The following is a 20031-nucleotide window of genomic DNA, read 5'->3' on the forward strand; positions in this document are numbered from 1 at the left end:
AGGTGTAGGGGGAGCCCTATTCCAGACACTGCAGTTCTGCACGATAGTAATAACAAAGCTAAGCAACTTTAAGGAGGACAGATGCTTCGTCTATCAGTTTTAGCCCCTCAACTTGTGGAACACCATAAAGGATAGGCTTCCTCATGGCCAGTTATGTCAAGTAAATAAATCTGCATTCCTGACAGCCTCTCTAACAGGAGTCTGGAGTTCAAGGGAAGCATCCACAACTCTGCTGGAAGTCACCAGGAGCTGGCTGTCTTCTCCAGGAAGGAAATTTTGCACTCTTTATGATGAAGCGATTAGACTAATGTCTTTTTGCTGGGCAGAACATTTGTTCAGGTTTCCATGGTAATGGGTCTTTCCAGACACGTTCCTAGGTCTTCTTGTCTGAATCCTAAAAGCATCATTCTGTAATTCACAGTTTATCATAGATGTCATGTCTCAGTGTATGAGGTACACACTAGCATCTTCAACTACATTCACCATGCAGTATCATAATTTTCCAATTTTAATTATGCAGCAAGTTAATTGGTCTTGAGAGAAATGCAACCCCATATTTTTGATAAATTTGCATCGATTAAAGAATTGAATAATTTTCCTTTTTGCAATAACTCCAAAATTACAAACAATAAAATTCATTCCTGAATAAGCAGCCTACCATAGAGGCTGAAATAACAAAATGAAAAATAAGAAGAAATTTAGAAAAACCACCGCACTCCTTATTTTTAAGACAGTTCTGCATTGAAGAAAAAATGTATTCTCTGAAATTGCTGATTTAGTATGTGTTCTGGCTGTTTAGATGCTGGAGCTAAGTTTAGTAACAAACAACGAAGCCACAGGATAATGTAGCGGGTACTGTATCCATTTTATGTTTGACACATTTACTCTACCTTGTAATCAAAGTTTTCATTTAAGAAGTTTTTACGAAGGGCATCCGAAAGGTACAAGACGGTAGTAATGATCACACTGGGAAGAAAAGAATAAAAAAAGACAGTAGTTTTCATCAAGTGGAAATTCATATTTAGTACTCAGAGCTCAACAATTTTCCAATGAAGAAATAGATGTGGTGTGTATGGTGGCATACTACATTTTAAACATATTAAAGTATGTGACAGAAAACATGCACATTATGAAAAAAAAATAGGTGTGATGTAAAGAATGTGTGCTGAAAATAGATGTTCTGTAGAGAACATGACTTTTTTCTGCAAATAATGTGGATATCAGATTTAATATACACTTTGTCCTATTAGCACTCGTGTATACAGTTGGGCAATCTGCTTTCAGCTTTCTTGGTACTGAAATGCATATAGATTACAAATATAAAATATCCAGTAATTACCAATATACAATACTGACAGCCCCGTGGACAGTGAGCATTTTAATGACAACAGAAAAATTCAGAACAACATGAGCCTTGCGAGAAAGACCTTCTTCTAAAGATCTCTGTTCTATATGTTGCAAACAGTCATACATTGCCCTACATTGACAACTGCCTGAATTTCATTAATCAACCTTAGATAAATATATACAACCAAAACCCTTTCACAGTGGTTGTCACCAGAGGTCAATGAGTCTCATTCAATGTAGCAACCAAGTTTAGTACAGAAACAGAATGTACTTAAATATTACTTAAATATAATTAAATGATTCAACACAAAGCTAACCTCTGCAGTACTTAGGTCTACCAACATATTTAGTCAAACCAAAAATCCATATAAACCATTACATTCTCTTTGAAAGTAGTCAGTAGAGGATGGCTACGGGGGAGGAAAAGGAGAAACATAGAATGATCTTTTCGCTGTCACACTTATGTATCTTACAACAATCAACTGTTTGAAGACCTTCTGAGAAAAGGGTTATATCTACACATTTCATTTAATTATCATCTACCTACTATTAATACATCTAGTAGTTCTTTGAACATAATTCTTGACCTGTATGCTGTTACAATGCTAAAATTTATTTCCCCTTCCATACTTCAGACTTCATTTTTTACTATTTTTGTCATGTATTTAAGACAAAATTTGTTTTATTAAATATAAATCTGATATATTAAATATAACAGATATATATATAAAAATATATATATAAAAGAGTATAATATTTTTCATCTTCCCAACACTGAAGAATTATACTTTAACCAACCCACCTAAAAAATAAACTGTATTTTTCTTCCAGCATTTTTGTCAGTTTTAAGTTTAAAATACAAAATGGCTAGGTATCATTTAGCCTATTACTAGTCCAAATGTTTGCTTCCATTTCTATACTTTTAAAATTACTGTCCCTGCCAAACTTTACCTTCTGATTTGCTGTCTCTGAACACCTGTAAGAGCCAAGTCAGAGACTGTTTTTAGAACACTGCTTGAGTCTTAAGTTTCATTCATTCCTAGTTCCATTTCTGAAACATCATTTTAATACACATTATTTTCTCAAGAATTATACTACAGCTTTTCTATCCAAGTCTTGTTCCATTTTTAACACTCATTTGTATAGTTCACCCTACTTTTCCACCAATGGGCAGTTACATTGGGTGTACAGCGCTCCCTGTTGCAGCAGGGAAGACAAAGTGAAATGGTAACAAACCGTAATATAAGCAAAGCTAAGAATCAAGGTGTGGATTAAGAAAGTCCTGACATTCATGTTATCATGTATCATTTAATTTACAGCCCATTTGTTTCACAAAAATTGAAAGTGTTTGCATGTTCCAGGAAGATGTTCTGATAGAAAAGGTCAGTTCATCAGAACTACTGCTATGTAGAATTTCAACCTAAGTCCAAAGTAATAAATCCCTGAAAAATTGTATGCAAGAGAAAATTCCAAAAGATCTGAAGATCCATATTGCCAAGTTTACATTATTTAGTTCTGTTTATGTCTGAGACAATTCCTTTCTTGCCACATTCCATCTGTGGCAGGTGAAACTAAAGAGAAAGACCTGCTTCAATTCTTATGAGAAGGTGATTAGAGTAGAAATCTTGGATGCAATTTTAAGAATATCTTCCCAGAATTTTCCTGAGATAACAGAATAACTGTGATTTAGGCATTTCTTGCGATAGGCAACAGAGTTCAGGTTTTATTTATTTTGTAAGCCAAAGATCTGATATGGATTAGCTGATAAAATGCATGTCTGTAGAGTGAGAGCGTGTATGTTGTAGATAAAAAACCCTCAAAACATCAGACTGCACACAAAGATGAAGCCACTGTTTTTGACCCACAATCTGTTATTCTGAATCCACAACCAATTGAAGTCAGGTAGGACAGAAAATACTGCTAAGGTTGGGGGTTCTCTATCCTCTTTTCCTATTAATAATGTAGGTTCTATTAAAAAAAGCAAAAATGCATGAAGTGGAGACAGCAGCCAGGACAGATGGACAGCTGCCTGATCCAGTATAATGCTCACATTCCAAGTTGCTTTCCAGCCAACAATTTCAAAACAACAACAACATTTATTTAAAATCCATTTGAGTATCAAACTAGAAAACATGGAGTTTGTGACAAGACTTTTCTTCCTCTTACCACCTGCCACAAGTTTGTTCAGAACCACTCTCTCTTTCACAGGAGAAAAACCTCTGCTTTTGGCTACTAAATTATTCTGGGCTCATACACATGATGCTAACCCAAGGTTCAGTCAGGGCATTTTTGACAGAAGTGGCTTTTCAACCAAATTTTCACAGCAAATCCTTCTGCAATAACCTGTTTGAAAAAATCAAAGCATCGCTGAGAAGTTCAACAACTGGTTTGCTTGCCTGGACTGTACTCTTGCAACCTGGCTTTTGCCAGGGTAGCCAATGGTGAAAACCTAAAGCTTTCTTTTTCCATTCTGATATGGACAAAAATGGTGTTCGAACAGAAAAAAAAATTCTTTTGTATTTCATAAATAAATGAAATAAACCTACAGTCACATGTATGTGTAGACACGTATTGTTATATGTATATTAAATTACTCATACATGCATACCTATATGTATATGTAAGCTTTTTGTGACAGACTGAATGTCAGGTTCAGTTGTTAGCAATGTTTCGTATTACATAAAAGCAAGAATGTTGTTAGCAACACTGTGTATTACATAAGAGCAAGAATTTTTGTTCGTTGTAGGAGTCTCGGACACCCACACCACAGCAGCTAACAGGATTGTTCAAAGCAGCCATAATGATGAAACTAATGCTAATTCAATATCTTTCTTTACTGCATATTCCATTTACCTTTTAAAAAAATAATAATGCCTTTCAGTCACTACTGAATTAGATAACCAAAACAATTCTCTTTAAATTCCCTATGCCTGTCAGTAGATACATTTGGAATTCTAGTATAAGAACACACTATGGTAAATCTTACTTTAAAGATCAATTATTTTACTATCAATAATAATTTTCATGCATCCATTCTGTATGCTCATAAAATTCAAATTGAGAATTGGATGATCTGGCATTTCTACCATTCAATGAAATGCTGAAAGGATATACATACATAGTTAATATACAGAGATCTTTAAAATTAAAGCTTCTTGCATACCAAGAGTAGTGGAAAATTAGTTCATTGTTCAATAAAACATAGGCATAGCATGTTAAAAACATCAAACCTTTGCTCAGCAAGTAATAGAAACTCACTTTGCTCTCCAAAAGCCTCCTCAATTGTTAATGAAACATGACATAACTGGGAGTTCAGCTGAGTCTTTTAAATGCTCTCAAAAGATGCCAGTCAATTAAAGTATTAGATAAGTGATCCTTTTCCTAACTTTAGGGTAAACTTAGGCAAGTGGCCATTCCACAATGCTTTCCAGTACAGAGAGACATTACGAAGGTGTTATGCAGCAGCTTTGATTTTAGTCCGGAATTTTTATTATAGAATTTCAGATTCCTCTCTAGCGCTAGGCAACTGATTCAGACATCTTCCTATATTATGTGGTGTTCATTTGGAGTTACAAATAGCAGCTTTGCCTAGAGGGTCAGCAATCTAGCTTACCACCTAGTTGATATACAAAGTAAGTTTCTCCCCATAATGAAAGAAATTAAAACTGTATTTTCCACAACATATTTAAGAACCATATTTTTTCACTCAGTAGTAACATCTATGTTAGAAATATTACATAACCGGGAGTAAATATTTTGCTTTGCTGAATGTATGCTGATTAGTTCACTACAGATATTACATGTTATGAAGCTTTAAAGAGAGTTAATTTCTGTCTCATACCGCAACTGCTAGAAGCTAATCACAGAATTGACCGGATTGGAAAAGACCTCAGAGATCATCAAGTCCAGCCCTTGGTCCAACTCCAGTCCATTTACTAGATCATGGCACTAACTGCCATGTTCAACCTCAGTTTAAAATGATAATTAAGGATTTTTTTTTTTTTATTTTGCATGTTCTCTTTCCATCACAGAACAAAATTCAAAAAGTATCTATTTCTCTGCTCAGGTGCCAAGTCTGCCTTTTCAAATGTTATTTTATTTCTCAAATTTTGGAAGTCACTGGGTAGTATTAAAATGCTAGCCATCAATACTTTTTCATGATGGGCATCTGGATATTCAGAATTCTAGATCATGCATGCATCACTGGGAAGTGTCTTAATTTCTGGATAGTTACGGATTTGTATTCTTGAGGTCACAATATCTTTTTTTTTTTTTTAATCCCAGCCAGCATCCAAGTATCAGATGCCACATAATTGCTGAAAATACTAGCAATAAGTAATAAAAATCTAGAAGCCAGAAGGCAGCAGTATTTTTATATATAATATGATATATGAAAGAATTATGGCATTTTAAGACCTAAAAAGCTTTCAGGAAATTTAAGTTCTGCATATATAAATAAGAGAAAAAAAAAAAAAGACTTTTTTTTTCCCTCAGGAAAAGCTTATTACCTGATTATATCCTTGCTAGAACTCATTTCTTCCCTAGGCTCAGACAGGCTAAATCTCTCTTCCTGCAAATACCAGACAGTTTGAATTTTTATGTCACTCCAGGGACAGAGTGTGCTGCTGGTGATGCAACTGCAGTGATGGGTGAAGCTTTCAAGACACACACGGCCTTCACATTAGCTACGGTTTCTCAGGCTGAAGCCCAGACAGCTGAGAAGGTGGCCACCTGACACAGGAAACATGACAGTCATGTCATTCCTGGCAAGCAGAAGTCAGAAAAGATCAAGACTGTTAATGGATTATTTGATTATGCTCTTAAAAAGACGGGCTAGGACCTCCAGCTTTTCCTTTTTTAGACATGAATGGAGCAAGGAGTTCAAGAAGTTTTGCCTTCAATCCCGAAGAGTCTCAGGTCACTGGAAGCGCTCTGGGTCATCAGTGAAGTTCAAAAGGAATGGTTCACAGGCGCTCCTGTCTGGGGTGCAGGCAGCACCCTCATTTCTCATCCTGCCTCCAAGGCTCTTCCCTTTGCACTTAAAGATTTTGGGTTGGGACAATTCTAGCAAAGCTACTACTCTGTGGCACTGTGCTTTCGGGGCAGCTGAAGCAAAGTGGCCACTGCAATGGCGGTGGTGGACACAAGTGAAGGGAAGGAGCTCCTGTCCAGAAACAGCTCCAGAAAGACTAGTGCTCTGCAGCTGAGAAGAGTACAGAAGTGTAGTTTCCTTTCTGCTGCCTCAAAAAGGAACAGAAACTAAGCCATAGAGGTATAACACAGCAACAATGTGTCTTCAGTTCATGCCACACTCTTAAGCACACCTGGCCAACCCCCTGTTTCATAGCAAACCAGCAGTTCCTCCACAAAAGAATGAATGCCTAGCACGGCAATTACTGAGTGCTGAATTGGTAAAGATGTGTTTACATCCCATTTACGGGTAGTAACGCTTATGCAGTTGTGTGTTATCTGGTTCAGTTGGCTGATCTGAATGGCTTTTCATGGCCAATCCCCACCAGCAGTTACTGTCAGCTTCTGCCTGTCTTCTTTGTCTGGCAGAACTGGACACAGAGTCACCTCCTAGTTTGTCAGAAGCAACATTGCATTAATAACAGGAGATGTGCGATGCTAACTAAAATACTCGTGGAAGTAAACATTCCTTTTGCAGAACTTAGTATCATCATTAGCATATCTGAACACCACCAGCCTGAGAAACACGTGCCAAGGTCGTTCCTTCATCTTAGTTTTGTACATGTCAGCTACTGCAAAGCCATCTGCCAAGCCAGCTGTTTCTGGAATATATAACAATTTCTTACATTATATATTTAGTCTAAAAGTTCCTATGTTTATCCCTCTTTCCTATGTTTCTCAATTTATCTCTTAAGCATGATTACCAGATGTCGGTTGGTATCAGCCATATCTTCTTTAATATCATACACAGAAAGAAATGATCACATCCATTCTTTGATTATTAAGATTTTTTTTTTCCTGGAATTCAAACTTGGCAAGATTAGCAACACTGAGCTAATAAAAATGAGTCAAAAATGTTGGGTTTTTTTTTGAGTTATGACAAAGTTTGACAAATACTATGATGCCTGCATATCCACACACATATAACAAATACATATCACGAACACAAGTTTTGCCAAATTTAATTGTAAAAATAATGATTACTAGAAATCTGTACAGCATTGTGAATTTAAATTCTCCTTGGAGCCAGCAGGCACAGCGCAGACTAAAAACCAATTTCCATCAGGCACTGCAATATGTACCATGAAAGTTTCAGTCAATCCTAAATTTTGGATTTCTAGGCCTGCCCAACACAAACCCTCTCCTCCGCCCACCCTGGCGTTTTTGTAATTGTGTTGACTGTTCAGCTGATCTAAAGCTAAGCCTGGTGTTACAGGTGAAATAAAATTCAGCAGTTTCAGATTCATTGTAATGAATTCTCAGAAATGCTGGGAACCTACTTCTTTAAAAATAAGGCCTGAGCAGAGAAAGAATATTGCAAAGGCAGGTTATATCTCCAAGTATCACTAGGCAAGGCTTAGAGCCCTACGTTACTGTTGCCTGTGCTGTACCTCATTTTCTGATTTGTGATTTTTTTATTTGTGATTTTTCTGACAAGCACTAAATTAACAAATCTGCAAAAACGTCGTTAATGATATTACAGCAAATAATTTATTCCTGAGAGCAAACAGATCTTTACCAACTCAGCATTTCAACAAATAGATTTGAAGTTCTGTTGAGACTTGTCATTTGCTACTTGGAAAACAAAGCTGTTGATACGTAGCATCTTAATTCTGTAAAGTGTTTCTGAGTTTCCAGTTAAATGTGCTTATTGAAATTCAGAATAGAAAAAGGTACAGATTATAGTATGAGTTTGTCATGTAAAATAAGTCCAGAGATTTTAAATCTGAAATTCAAAAACTATAAACTGCAGCCAGCATTAAAAATATATATTTTGAGTTTTTATTACATACACCATATAACTTTATTGATTTTTACCATGATCTTCGCATAGTACCCATATTTTTAGTAACACTAAAAATGCCTTACTTGTTTGCAACCAAACGCATCACTGTCCAGTCTTTTGGAAACATCTCTGGTCGTATTAGTATCCGAAATACAGTGAAAATCTGCAGCAGAAAATCCTTTGGAAGGAAAAGAAGCAGTCATATGTCTTTGCTACTTTCAAAAGAGCAGTGAGCTTTACAAATGTTTTAATTAGAGACACAAATTCATTACAGAAATAGCAGAATTGCATTTATTTTCAACATAGAATACTTTTATAATTTTTTTTTTTTTATTCTCCAAGAAAGCTTCAAATAGCTATTTAATTCATTTTTCTTAAAAGGAGGAAAATAATTTAATATACCACTTGATTGACAGCAATGTATAAATGAAATGTCAAAGATACATTTGGTTTCCACCCATGCACTTCCACAAATGCGATCCCGAGAACAATTTGCAAATCAAAAAAGCACTTTACAAACACTACAGACTTCTGAATATCTCCTTAATCATGCCAGGTTTTCATCACCTTCAAAATTTATTCTAAAAGAGGCATTATTTGATGGGAAAGAGAGTCACTCTAAAGACAATTTTATCATTGGGTTTGCAAAGACCAGTGAATTCTATAGTGATGCCCAGGCCCCTGAACTGTTATTGCAGCTGGCTGTATGCAGGTCACTTCACCATTCTGCCTCATTTGCTGAAACTATAAAAATAGTGAACGTATGTGAGCCACTTTGAATGTAGAAAGCACTGCTTAAGAGCTTTTAGCATTATCATCTCAACTCACTAATAAATAACTAAATTAAACTATTCCTCTCAGCACTTTTTTCTTTCAGATTTTCTTTTTACAAATAAAACTACCGCCAAGATTAACATTTCTAATGGCCCATATTGAACATGTATAGTGCTGCCACTATTTTTTTAGTAAGCAAAATGGAGCTTTTCACATCATGAAGAGCATGAGGCAAGTGATGATAACGCGCCTAACTGAATCAGTGTGGTACCTGACCTTGACATGGTTTGTGTTGATTCTGCCCACACCACTTGCAGACAGTTAGCCTGAAACACAGATGAGATGAAGATCCAACCAAAGGATACCAAATGATTTTGAACACCAAAATACATTCAAGTGCCTTTGCTGAAGTGTAGATGATGGGCATTGCAGAACAGATGTCTTTCATTAGAGAATCACTGTAAAGGGGGATGAATGCAGGCGCTGGGAAAGGCAGCTGAGATCCCTGCACCCACCCACCAGGGAGGATTACATAAGAGAGACAACCTGTTTTCTGAACAAGATGCCAAGAAATTCTCTGTATTAAATAGCATAAACGATACTCATTGCAGATAACATAGAGTTTGGATGCAGGTGACCAGCTTTACAGATAAACAAGTAGCTCTATGAGCAACACATTTATTCCAGACTGCTTTCCTATGGCTTTGCGCCTTGCAGTTAAATTTCAACATTTCTCCCTTCTCCCATTTTTCTTTAGGGGTTACTTCCCTTCCCTGTGCTGTAATCCCTGCACCTCTGTGCCATAATCCCAACACAATGGCAATGCCTAGAACGCTGCTGTATGTCACCTCACAATAATGTCCCAAATTATCCTGCATCCCATTTTTATCCTTCTGCTGTCCAGACACCATACATGTTACTCGTGTTGGGGAGCTGACTGACTGGCTGCTGAACTGAGGAGACCAAATGGCTGCTGTTGGGAAACCAGGCAATGGTTTAAGGACTTAAACCCAACGGCTGCATGAGGTATAAACTTAGTGCCTTTGAGATCTATGGGCTGCTGCCAAAGCCTGCCCAAACTTCATCAGTTTGTTCAAAAGTCATTAAGAGAAGGACAGACAGAGACAAAGATCATATATATTTCATTTCTTTGGGTAACTAGGCTAAAAACAGAATAAATCTTCTGTTGCAAACAAAATTTAAAACAAAGCAAATGTAGACACTGGCACTAACTTTTGAATCATCAACACCAGGCTAATTTATTTCTAATTTTAACAGAAAAAATAGAAAATTGTGTCATGAATTTAGTGGTGATATTAGACACAAAATGTGAATTTGAAAAGCTCGAGTAAGATTGAAGATCTCTCTGTTACAGTACATGTTAAAAACATAGGTAAAATGCAGTATAATTCAAAGCTGAAATATAACTCAAAGAAACAGATAACATAAAAACCTTCAGAAAAACTAGTAAGTTGTAAGATTTTCAAGATACAACTATTGAGCTTCTATCAACAGAATTAATCTATAGCTAATTTTCAAGATTCAGTTCTTGTATGTTTGGTAATACATTTCCCTAGGAATCCGTTATAAGTATGACAATAACCAAAGGGTAAGATGCCAGTTGACTAATCTGATACTTTGCATTAATGAGCTGGTGTCCTTCATGTGTGAGCACTGCTCAGCAATATTCAGTGCCAGGGTTCACTCCCAAGAGACCCACTCTGTGTAGCAACTCCATAAAATGTTTTGATCAGCATTACAATGCCTGGCATTTGCATGACGCAATTACTCACTTCTGTTTCATGATCCAAACGTCACAAGACGTTACCACGAAGTACCATTCATCAATTTTGTAACTGCGTTTTGAACTGTTTCCTTTGCATTAAGCTATTGTCTTTCATAGTTGTATCTGCTCTGTTGAACGCATCATCGTGATTTAGTAACAGATTTTAACATTTAAAAAACACTTTTGCCGGCAGTATAAGTGAACTAACATTTGGTTGGTTGAGTACAGATCTGTATCATATGCCTTCTATCTTAAGAGGCAGCAAGGAAATAATTTTGTCCTTTTACATACTCTAAATACCATCTCCTAATATTTCCACCTAGTGCTATCTAGTACTATCTTATACCACTTAAACAATATCACAATATCACAGTTCAGTTTCCTCTAGCAGCAATATTTGCTTAAGTTATCTAACTTTGATTAAGCAAGAAGCATGGCCTTCTGAAAGACTGAAAACCATCCATTTATTTAATCAAAAACAGCGGAATAAATGGCACTTGGTAGTAGGGTTCAGCATCCACCTTACCCTACTCAGGCTCCGTTAGCTGGAAGAGAGGAATCAGAGAACTAGCAGGGTTTATACCCATCCCTATGAAATATTATCTTTTCCTTCATCAGATCTGTCTTGTATGTCTATTCTATATAGGGTACACTGCCAGTGGATAAAAACTAGGCCTTCTGGCAGGTGCTTATCTGTTTGTTTTGTCTTCTTGTAATCTATTAATTAAAAACCTCACACATATCAGCCAGAACCACCTTGTTGCGGTCTAAGCAGCATTGTGCTAACATGTACTGTTTCTCTCATTTACTTTTCCCACTTCTCTCCTCCTATTTATAACTTCCACCATTACCTTTTGCCATAAATTACATCTGAGCTTTTTTTGCGGCAGCAAATATTCGCCTACAAGGACGCCTCTGTCCCATCAATTGCTATAAAATATATTTAGTAGAAGACGATGGTATTTGGTGGTAAGCAACAGGAACATATCTTTAAAATTATATTGAAAGATAAAAGGAAGCATTTAAAATTACTGTTTCAGAAAACGAGTGAAGTATAGTCTCTGGTGCTACCACTCAGCCATGAATCCCTTTGTCATTTCTTTCTTACTTCATTTGCATGTTTTTAAATATAACATGCATTTTCTGTCTTCTGTTTTGTACGGAAAAATACTGACTTCCTTAAAGACCTGACTGGAATAAAAATAGTCACCCTGTCAATTACTTAAACTAAATATATTTACAAAATAGAGGAAATATTTCCATAAACAACCACTTGTCTAAAGCTTCACTTAGATCCATGTCATAAAAAAACGTGCACATGCCGTTCCTTTGAAGTCTACGTTTTGCTATCCTGTGATTAACAAGCTGGAGAAACAGCCTTTAATAATTTTGGTAGAGACTGTTTAAAGAAAAAATAATAAGAACTGCAAATATATTCTGATAGAATGAATAACCTTCGTTCCCTCTTTACAAGTACTTGCATGAATAGATTTTTGTTTGGAGAACTGGTTTGGTGGGGATATTTTTTTAATAATATCACAAATGTTGTTCAAACAGGCATCCATGCAAGGACTTGACAGAGTCAACTTGAGAATGAGTCTGGAAGAAAGAAGAAATATCTTGTAACATCAGTGCCTAATCATTCAGTATAGATGGTTAATTGTAAACAGAGGTAGCCAAAGCAAAAAAAAGCCTAGCAGATAGCTAAGTCCCTTGCAAACCCCATGTCAGATGAATAACCTGTAACGTGGATCAGGGAAGATCCAACCCATTTTGACATCACTGACCAGGAGGTAAAAAAAGGATTCAAAAATACAGTGAGCTGATGGTAGTTACCACTGAAGCTGAAATCCTCAAGTATATACTAGGCACAGGATTAACTATGGCTACTTGTTAAGCCTCTAAAAGTATCTCGGACAACTGAAAAAGTAGTATCACAGATATTTAAACCTTTTGAATCTTCATTTACTCATACTGATGTCATTTACTAAAGCAGTATAAAATGCCAGAGAAGTTCCACACTTGGCAAACAAAGCAGAAAGATACAGCGCTAAGTGGCAAGATGGTTTAGCCAGCCTAAGTCACACACAATCACCCCGTGATTAACAGCAGTGTCAGCCTCACACAACCACTCTCATCTTTCCCCCTTGCTCTTAGTTATACACATTTTAGTGACAGTTGATATTTCCAAGTGAGAGAAGAAAAAAAAAAACAATATATTTTTTCATATTCAGAAGAGAAGGAATGTTGCATTAATTACGATCAACCTACTGCCACCGAATCAGTGGTGGAGCTGATGATGATTTTATGAGATCTGAAAGGAAATAAACTCTGGACTTGAGATCCTAAGACCTCTATTTTGATAGCACTGGCTACGGCTGCTTTCCAAATGTCTCTGTATAATAGTAGGCTACGTGTGTAGGGGGAATATAAATGTGTCAAATCAAAAACAATTCAAGCATTAATTCTAGAGATTTTTCACGTTCTAGAAGTAAGAAAGTCTGAATAAACTCAACACTGTACTTCATAGATACGTCAAACAGAAATCAAGCTTGAAACCTCTAGGAAATACTTAAAATCCAAACCTAGGAATACAGACCTGCTCAACAATCAAACAAAAGTGAAAATACTTTCAGTAAAAAAAGCCTAGGTTCCACAACATGTACTAAAAGTTGCCTAAGAATAGCAACAATTGTAGGTGAAAATATATGCTGTAATACTAGTAAAAAATTGTCCACCCTATATATCTCCTAGGTAGTACTTTTGATTCATGACAGAGATAACCTCTTAGCAGCATTTTCTATCTTTCAAGCTCAATATGACCATCTGATTACAAAGAGAAGGCACTTGTGAATGGTATATTTTCTTCAGAACAGCTCTAAACAGCTTTTAGGAATTTAAGGAAATCTGAAATTGCACCATGACCGGACTCTCTTTTTCAGGGTAATATTTAAGTTTATCAAACAGTAATTTAAGCGTAACATGTAAAGACATACTATCACACTAGAACATGATTACTCTCCTATCTAGGAACACTGGTTGAAAAATGGGCATAACTCAAGATTTTTTGTGTGGATCAAACTGGGTACTATGTAAGTTTTCAAATTTGGTATTATGTTAGTTATTTAAGTCTAGCAGAGTGGAGTCTTAGTGTGTATCTTTATGCAGGTAACTCCATCAATGAAACTGGTAGAAGCTGCCCTGAAAGAGCTCTGCAGCTACTCTCTTCCGTGATTAAACTGGGCAGACAGACATCCTAAGTCTGACAGGTCCTCCTGCCAATGAACGTGCTGCACAGTTAAGAAAAATTGAGAGTTAGTTGAATGTGCACTTCTCCAGCTGTGTTTTTGCCATGGCCATATATAATGTAATGAATGATTAAATAAACAAATACAATAAATCAAACAAAAACCCAAATGCCTGATAGGAAGAATCAAGCAGAATTGTGTAACCATAGATGGACACCAACTTTAAAACAGGCTTGGAGGCTAAGCTTATGGGTTTCAAGCAATTCTGTATGTCCCCTCTGTCCCTACTCTATCTGCTGTCATTGTAGAAGCCACAGGATCCCAGTCCCACAGTAAAAGTGGACATGAGTACACAGGAAAACCTGTGCAAAAGTTAGTTAATCTGAAAAAACAGATTGCATTTAAATACTGAAGTGTTTCATCAAAGCACAGGAATAAAGAAATAAATGAAAAAGAGAAATAAAAAAAGACTTGAACAAGTGGAAAGACAATTCTATTACTTACCCTCAGATCCTCCTTTGTGTTGAAGCTATCAAGAAGCTGTTGATAATGTCTATCAGTCATTTGTCGCAAGAGTGACAACAAACAAGAGACAAATTCCCCCTGTTCAGATAAGCCAAGAATAGAAACATTATAGATTATAACGTCTTCTGTAGTTGAGCTTAAACTTCCATCTTATAAGCACTTTAAAAAAATTAACAAATGCACACAAAACTAATTGACAATTAGGCTTAGACTCCATACATTAATTTATCTCTGAACTTCCTACCCATGTAAAGAATTATTTTCTTGAAAATGCAGCTTACTTGCTTAGCAAAACCTATTTGAAATAGTTCCAGAAGGGCTAAACCAGTAAAAGTTTGATTTGTGATTTGTTTCCCTTGAATCTGTTTATAAACAAATTACTTAGATTGCTAAAATTACAACCTCTTAGTCAACTCAATTTTGCAACAAATATAAATAAAAATATTTTGCAACAGTTCTGGGAAGAATGCTATCATTTTCCTTTAGGGAAAAAAATAATGGAGTTAACCAGCAACTTTTCAAAACATTTTTTCATTACAAAAATGAATATTTGTCAAAAAGAAAACTCATTTATAGGATGGAACAAATTTTGAAAATGTTTTGATCAGAAGTTTCCTTGGACCTACAGAGGAATTTCTCACTAACACATATATCTAGAAGTTGAGCTTAAACATAGGGAAGATGACTCTCTCATGGCTGGATCCCTGCTCCACAATGTCCCACACTCCAGAAAAGGGACACTCCAGGCAGCAGCTGAGGGACTCAGTGCCCTGCAGTGCAGATTCCTCCTGGTCTCTGGAGATGCACATTCACCAGGTTGTTCTTCAGGAACAGAAGAGCAGAGAACTGCACTGGGTATCTCCAGTGAGCAATCGAACGGACAAGACGTTATGGGAAAACAGGTTCTCCCCCATTCCCTTGCTTGCCTGCTTCTTCACTTTTCAACTGGGAAGAAACACTGAATGGTATTAATCTGGCCCGATGGCAGGCAGGATGAGGACAGGGAAGGGTGAAAGGCCTGGATTGCATCCCAGTGCTTAAAAGGAACAGTTCTGACATCTTACAAGCTTGTTAAAAAATCCGTAATACACCTCTGGCTTGTATCTACCAGGATTGCTGAATGAGGCTGGGAGAACAAGAGAGGTATGATAAAAGTAGTTTAAAATGGTGCCTTTCATTGGTTTGTCAAGTCAAATTTGGGGAAGATTTTTCCCTGTCTTTCATTAAAAACAGAATATAAGATGAAAATGGAGTATGTTTTCACAGGAATGGCTGTTCTGGGTTTTACACTGGAAGGTCTAACTCACTTGTGATTATACCTCATATACTTGTTGGTATGTGAGGTGACAGCTTTCTCTGGCAACATCGTGATAAAATACTACTTGTCTTGCCCATGTTAAGATTCTACACTGAAATAATTATCCCAAATTAATTACATCCCTCTAAAACCATTGCTTTTTACAGTTCACATAGCATTCTCAAAACAATATCCTCAGGCTACAAAGTCTCAATCTTCATGCTCTGGGCATAACCATCAAGGTCACAGCTGCTATCTTGTAAATATCTGAAAATGTATTTGCAACACTATCAGGTCTCGAGAAAACAAAGACTTTCATCCCTTATCATTATTTTTAAATGTCTGATTATATCTAGCCTTAATATGATTTTATAGTGCCATTTGTATAATGTAGGTTCCCCTAAATAGGAATGATTTTTGGAGACCTTTTATTCCAGTTTATGAAATCTGAGACCACTGAGCTTTGGTTAATTAGCCAAAATAAGCAGAGTAAATAAATAAGAGTGTAAGCTTACCTAATGGCTAGCTTGAGTGTGTATGAACATTTTGAATACTTCCCTTCTTGCTTAAGCATTTTAAGCAGTCCTTTATAGGCACCTTCCTTCTATGTTCCCACATTTGCTTCGACTTATAGTAGTAGATCCTCACCAAGAGGGTGGTGAGGCAGTGGAACAGGTTGCCCAGAGAAGCTGTGGATACCTCATCCCTGGAAGTGCTCAAGGTCAGCTGGAATGGGGCTTTGAGCAACCTGGTCTGGTAGAAGCTATTCCTGCCAATGGCAGGTGTGTTGGAACTAGATGATCTTCAAGGTCCCTTCTGATCCAAATAATTCTATGATTCTATGATATTAAAAATCAGAGTCTTTTAGAGAAAGTTGTGCTACTATAGTTGACAGACAGATTAGCTATAAAAGGGTACCAGCTTTAGCTAATCGTTAACTGACTTCTAAATTTGAGCTTTTAATTCAAATGTAGGTAGCTATACAGGCAGCTGGTCTTTAAAATAACAATGAACATTCAGCTGCATTTGTTGTAAGATTTCTGCCAGTGTTAGTCGCAGACTAACTAGTCAGGGTACATGCGAATCATGCACAAAAGCAAACTCCACACACGTAACAACCTTGATAAAATCCATTTCGGATTCAATTCTAGTGTCATAAGTCAAGCCAAGCAGTATATCCAATTCACTTATGTAGAATCCTGTAATTATTTTTTGTGTCTCACTTAAGGAGGGAAATTATTAAAACTCATGGAGCTCACAATTAAATTGCAATTCATTTAGGCTCTGAAGAAACTGAACTTCCAAGATCTGAAATTAGTAAAGGTTTTCTTTAACTGGATTGCTTTCTGCTAACTCTTTGCATATAAACCCATTTTTCTTAAGGAAATCCAAAGCTCTAAATCACTGACATCCAAACGCAGAAGTTTCACCGGTACATTAAATTTAGCATTTGTTAGTGCACCTTCTCTAACACTGACACTCTGAGGTCATTTCTTCTTCGTGCTCTTTCAGCATGACATGCAGCTTAGAGGTTGCCATCTAACAAGATTCCTCACTGCAAATGGAAACGCTACCAAGGTACCAAAACTACTTGTGATTTTATGCTGCTTCTTTGTGCAGAGCAACAGTGACACGTGGGCCCCGAAGATCACACTGAGACTGTATCTGCTGCAAAAACATGAAAGAATTTTATCCAGTGTGCTGCCATGGTACATCTCACAAAGAATATTTCATGAAAAATGCAGCTTGAGATAATGGTAACATACTGGAACAGACTCTATTGCTGTACTCATATTGAGTACTTTATCATACTCGCTCTACAAATAGTTCCAAGAATCTGGTTCCATGTGTTGCCATAAGCCCATACTGCATAGTGTTTCTACATAAATGTATATAATTGCCTTATGTTGTGCTGTGAGTCACTTCCACATTAAGTATTCTTTGAGAGCCTCCAGTGACAATGACATGGCTTTTCAGATGCATAAAAAGAAAATTATGCATATAAAGAAAATTTTGCAACTTGAAAGCACTTTTGGAGTCTAATTTTTTGATGGTGTGAAAAAATTAGGCTGTCATGGTGTTTTATGAAAACTTAATCTGCAAGCAAATGTATAGCTCAGAAGAAACCAATAAGCTTGGAGTCTTGCTACGCTAAGAATCTAATACTACTACCCTGACTTCAGCTTAGGTTTTTCTTGTGATGGTTTGATATGCCACACAGTGTACATTCGTAATTTTGTAATTTAAAGAAAAAAAACCCTGGACTCTAACAGTCCTGCTGAATCACAGTGATTGAAGCACGGTGTTATCTTATTGCAGAGCTTGGTCAGCTCCATAAAACTCTGCATATAACATTTGTTCTCTGTGGGATAACATAAAGCAAACAAACAAAAACCCAACAACACATTTCTTCCACGGCTATTAAATGCTTTTGAAATGTTTGATCTCAGAGGAAATTCTGGTTTGAAAGGCAGCCATCTATTCATTAACAAAAACAATCAGTGTGAAAATTGGGCAATTAATTAAGTGTATCGTGAGATGGTAAATCACACAGCATACTATGTTCTCTGCACAGTGCTACCCCCTCACCTCATATTGGGGCCACATCCCTTGCTATATTAGAACTGATTTGCCCTTCGAAAGCAAACACGGAATCTAACTGAAAACAAAGCAAAATAACACCTCATTTTGTTTCCTTAGTGCTCATCATAGGGTTTTCCGTAAACGCCTGCATTTCGACCTTCTAATCTGTGTGAGGTTTTATAGCAGGCTGACCAAAGTGTCATTTGTTAATCTTCTAAATCCATCCTTTATGCTCTACTTCATACAACTGAAATGCAGCTCAAATGTTTAGCCCAGAGAACAATAAAATGCCTTTCAATTAATAAATTTGAATTTGAACAAGTTAGCATCACAGATTCTGCAAACATTTTTAGAGCTGTTTCACCATGTAAAAACATATGCTCTTAGGAAGTAAAATGTGATCGATTGATACTCTTCCATTTTCAGGAATTCAAATTCCAAGAAAGTTTCAGAAAACTATTACAGTTGTCTATAAAAGAAACAAGAGGAAATAATTATTGACCTGAAACAGTCTCAAAAGAAATGTTATTTTTTGGGGTTTTTTTAGTCATATTTATAAATACATTTAATGAAAAAAATACAATTTCCACTGAAAATGAATGAAGTGCAAGAAAAGTCTTCTTTGTTCTCCTCATTCTCTGTTTTATACACAAAATCTTCAAACTGTGAATTGCAACATAAAGACAATATTGTCAGAAATCTATTAGTCCAACCAGTGACAATTGTGAGCTATTTCATTATAAGAAACTTACAGTCACATCCTGAAACTGGAGGCGCATAGCAGAGCCTGATGGTTGTGGTCGGCTGGTGATCTCTAGTATGGTCCTCAACAGAATATCTAGCAGACTGTTTACAATCACATCAATTTCTTCCAGGACAGATTTTTCCTTAAACACAAGATAAATAATAAATAAATAATTCCTTAAATACAACATTTCCTTAAATACAATATTTAAGATTTTAAAACAGAATGATGACCACAGGCATATTTTCTTTGATGTCATTTTAGAAGCAAATTATAGTTTTACTATGAATGTTACATTTGAGAAACAAAGACTATTCTCTACTTAAGAGATTCTTTAATTCTACTGTGTTTGGTTTTGGTTTGGTTTGTTTTTTTTCCTAACAGCTTTCAATTAATTACACTATACTGAAATAGAGGACTGTTACAGGAACAACTTTGAAGATGTTAGCATTCACGAAATCAGCATATCTCTATTTTCAATTAATATTTAGAGAAAAGCAGTAAATAATACACAAGAACTTTTCAGGCAAGATTTTTATAGGTAACGTCCATATATCTTCTGGGGAAATTGCCAAGCGGCTTAAATTCCAAAAAGTAGAATTCTGTTTTCACACTTTGAAACTATCACCAGAAACAAGCAGATGGTGCTCAACCTTCAAGACCTGCTTCAGCAGTAAAGACCAGCTACATTGCTTCCCATCAACTGCATAGCACAAACAAATTAGTCATTTATGTAAGCCTACAACTGCC

The 20031-nt window shown here is 36.3% G+C and overlaps 1 protein-coding gene across 11 annotated transcripts in view; it reads right to left on the bottom strand.

Annotated features, from left to right (window-relative positions):
- DOCK4 (dedicator of cytokinesis 4) overlaps positions 1-20031 on the bottom strand; it is a 236737-nt gene that overhangs the window by 48882 nt on the left and 167824 nt on the right. For all 11 annotated transcript variants that reach the window (XM_071803296.1, XM_071803295.1, XM_065836787.2 and 8 more), the window contains 4 exons: positions 19289-19423; positions 14636-14734; positions 8407-8501; positions 891-966 (listed from right to left, as the gene is read on the bottom strand). In XM_071803296.1, coding sequence (XP_071659397.1) covers positions 891-966; positions 8407-8501; positions 14636-14734; positions 19289-19423 — 405 coding nt within the window. The remainder of the gene's footprint in view (positions 1-890; positions 967-8406; positions 8502-14635; positions 14735-19288; positions 19424-20031) is intronic.

The sequence above is a fragment of the Patagioenas fasciata genome, chromosome 1 (assembly GCF_037038585.1).
Source record: "Patagioenas fasciata isolate bPatFas1 chromosome 1, bPatFas1.hap1, whole genome shotgun sequence".
Lineage (NCBI taxonomy): Eukaryota > Metazoa > Chordata > Aves > Columbiformes > Columbidae > Patagioenas > Patagioenas fasciata.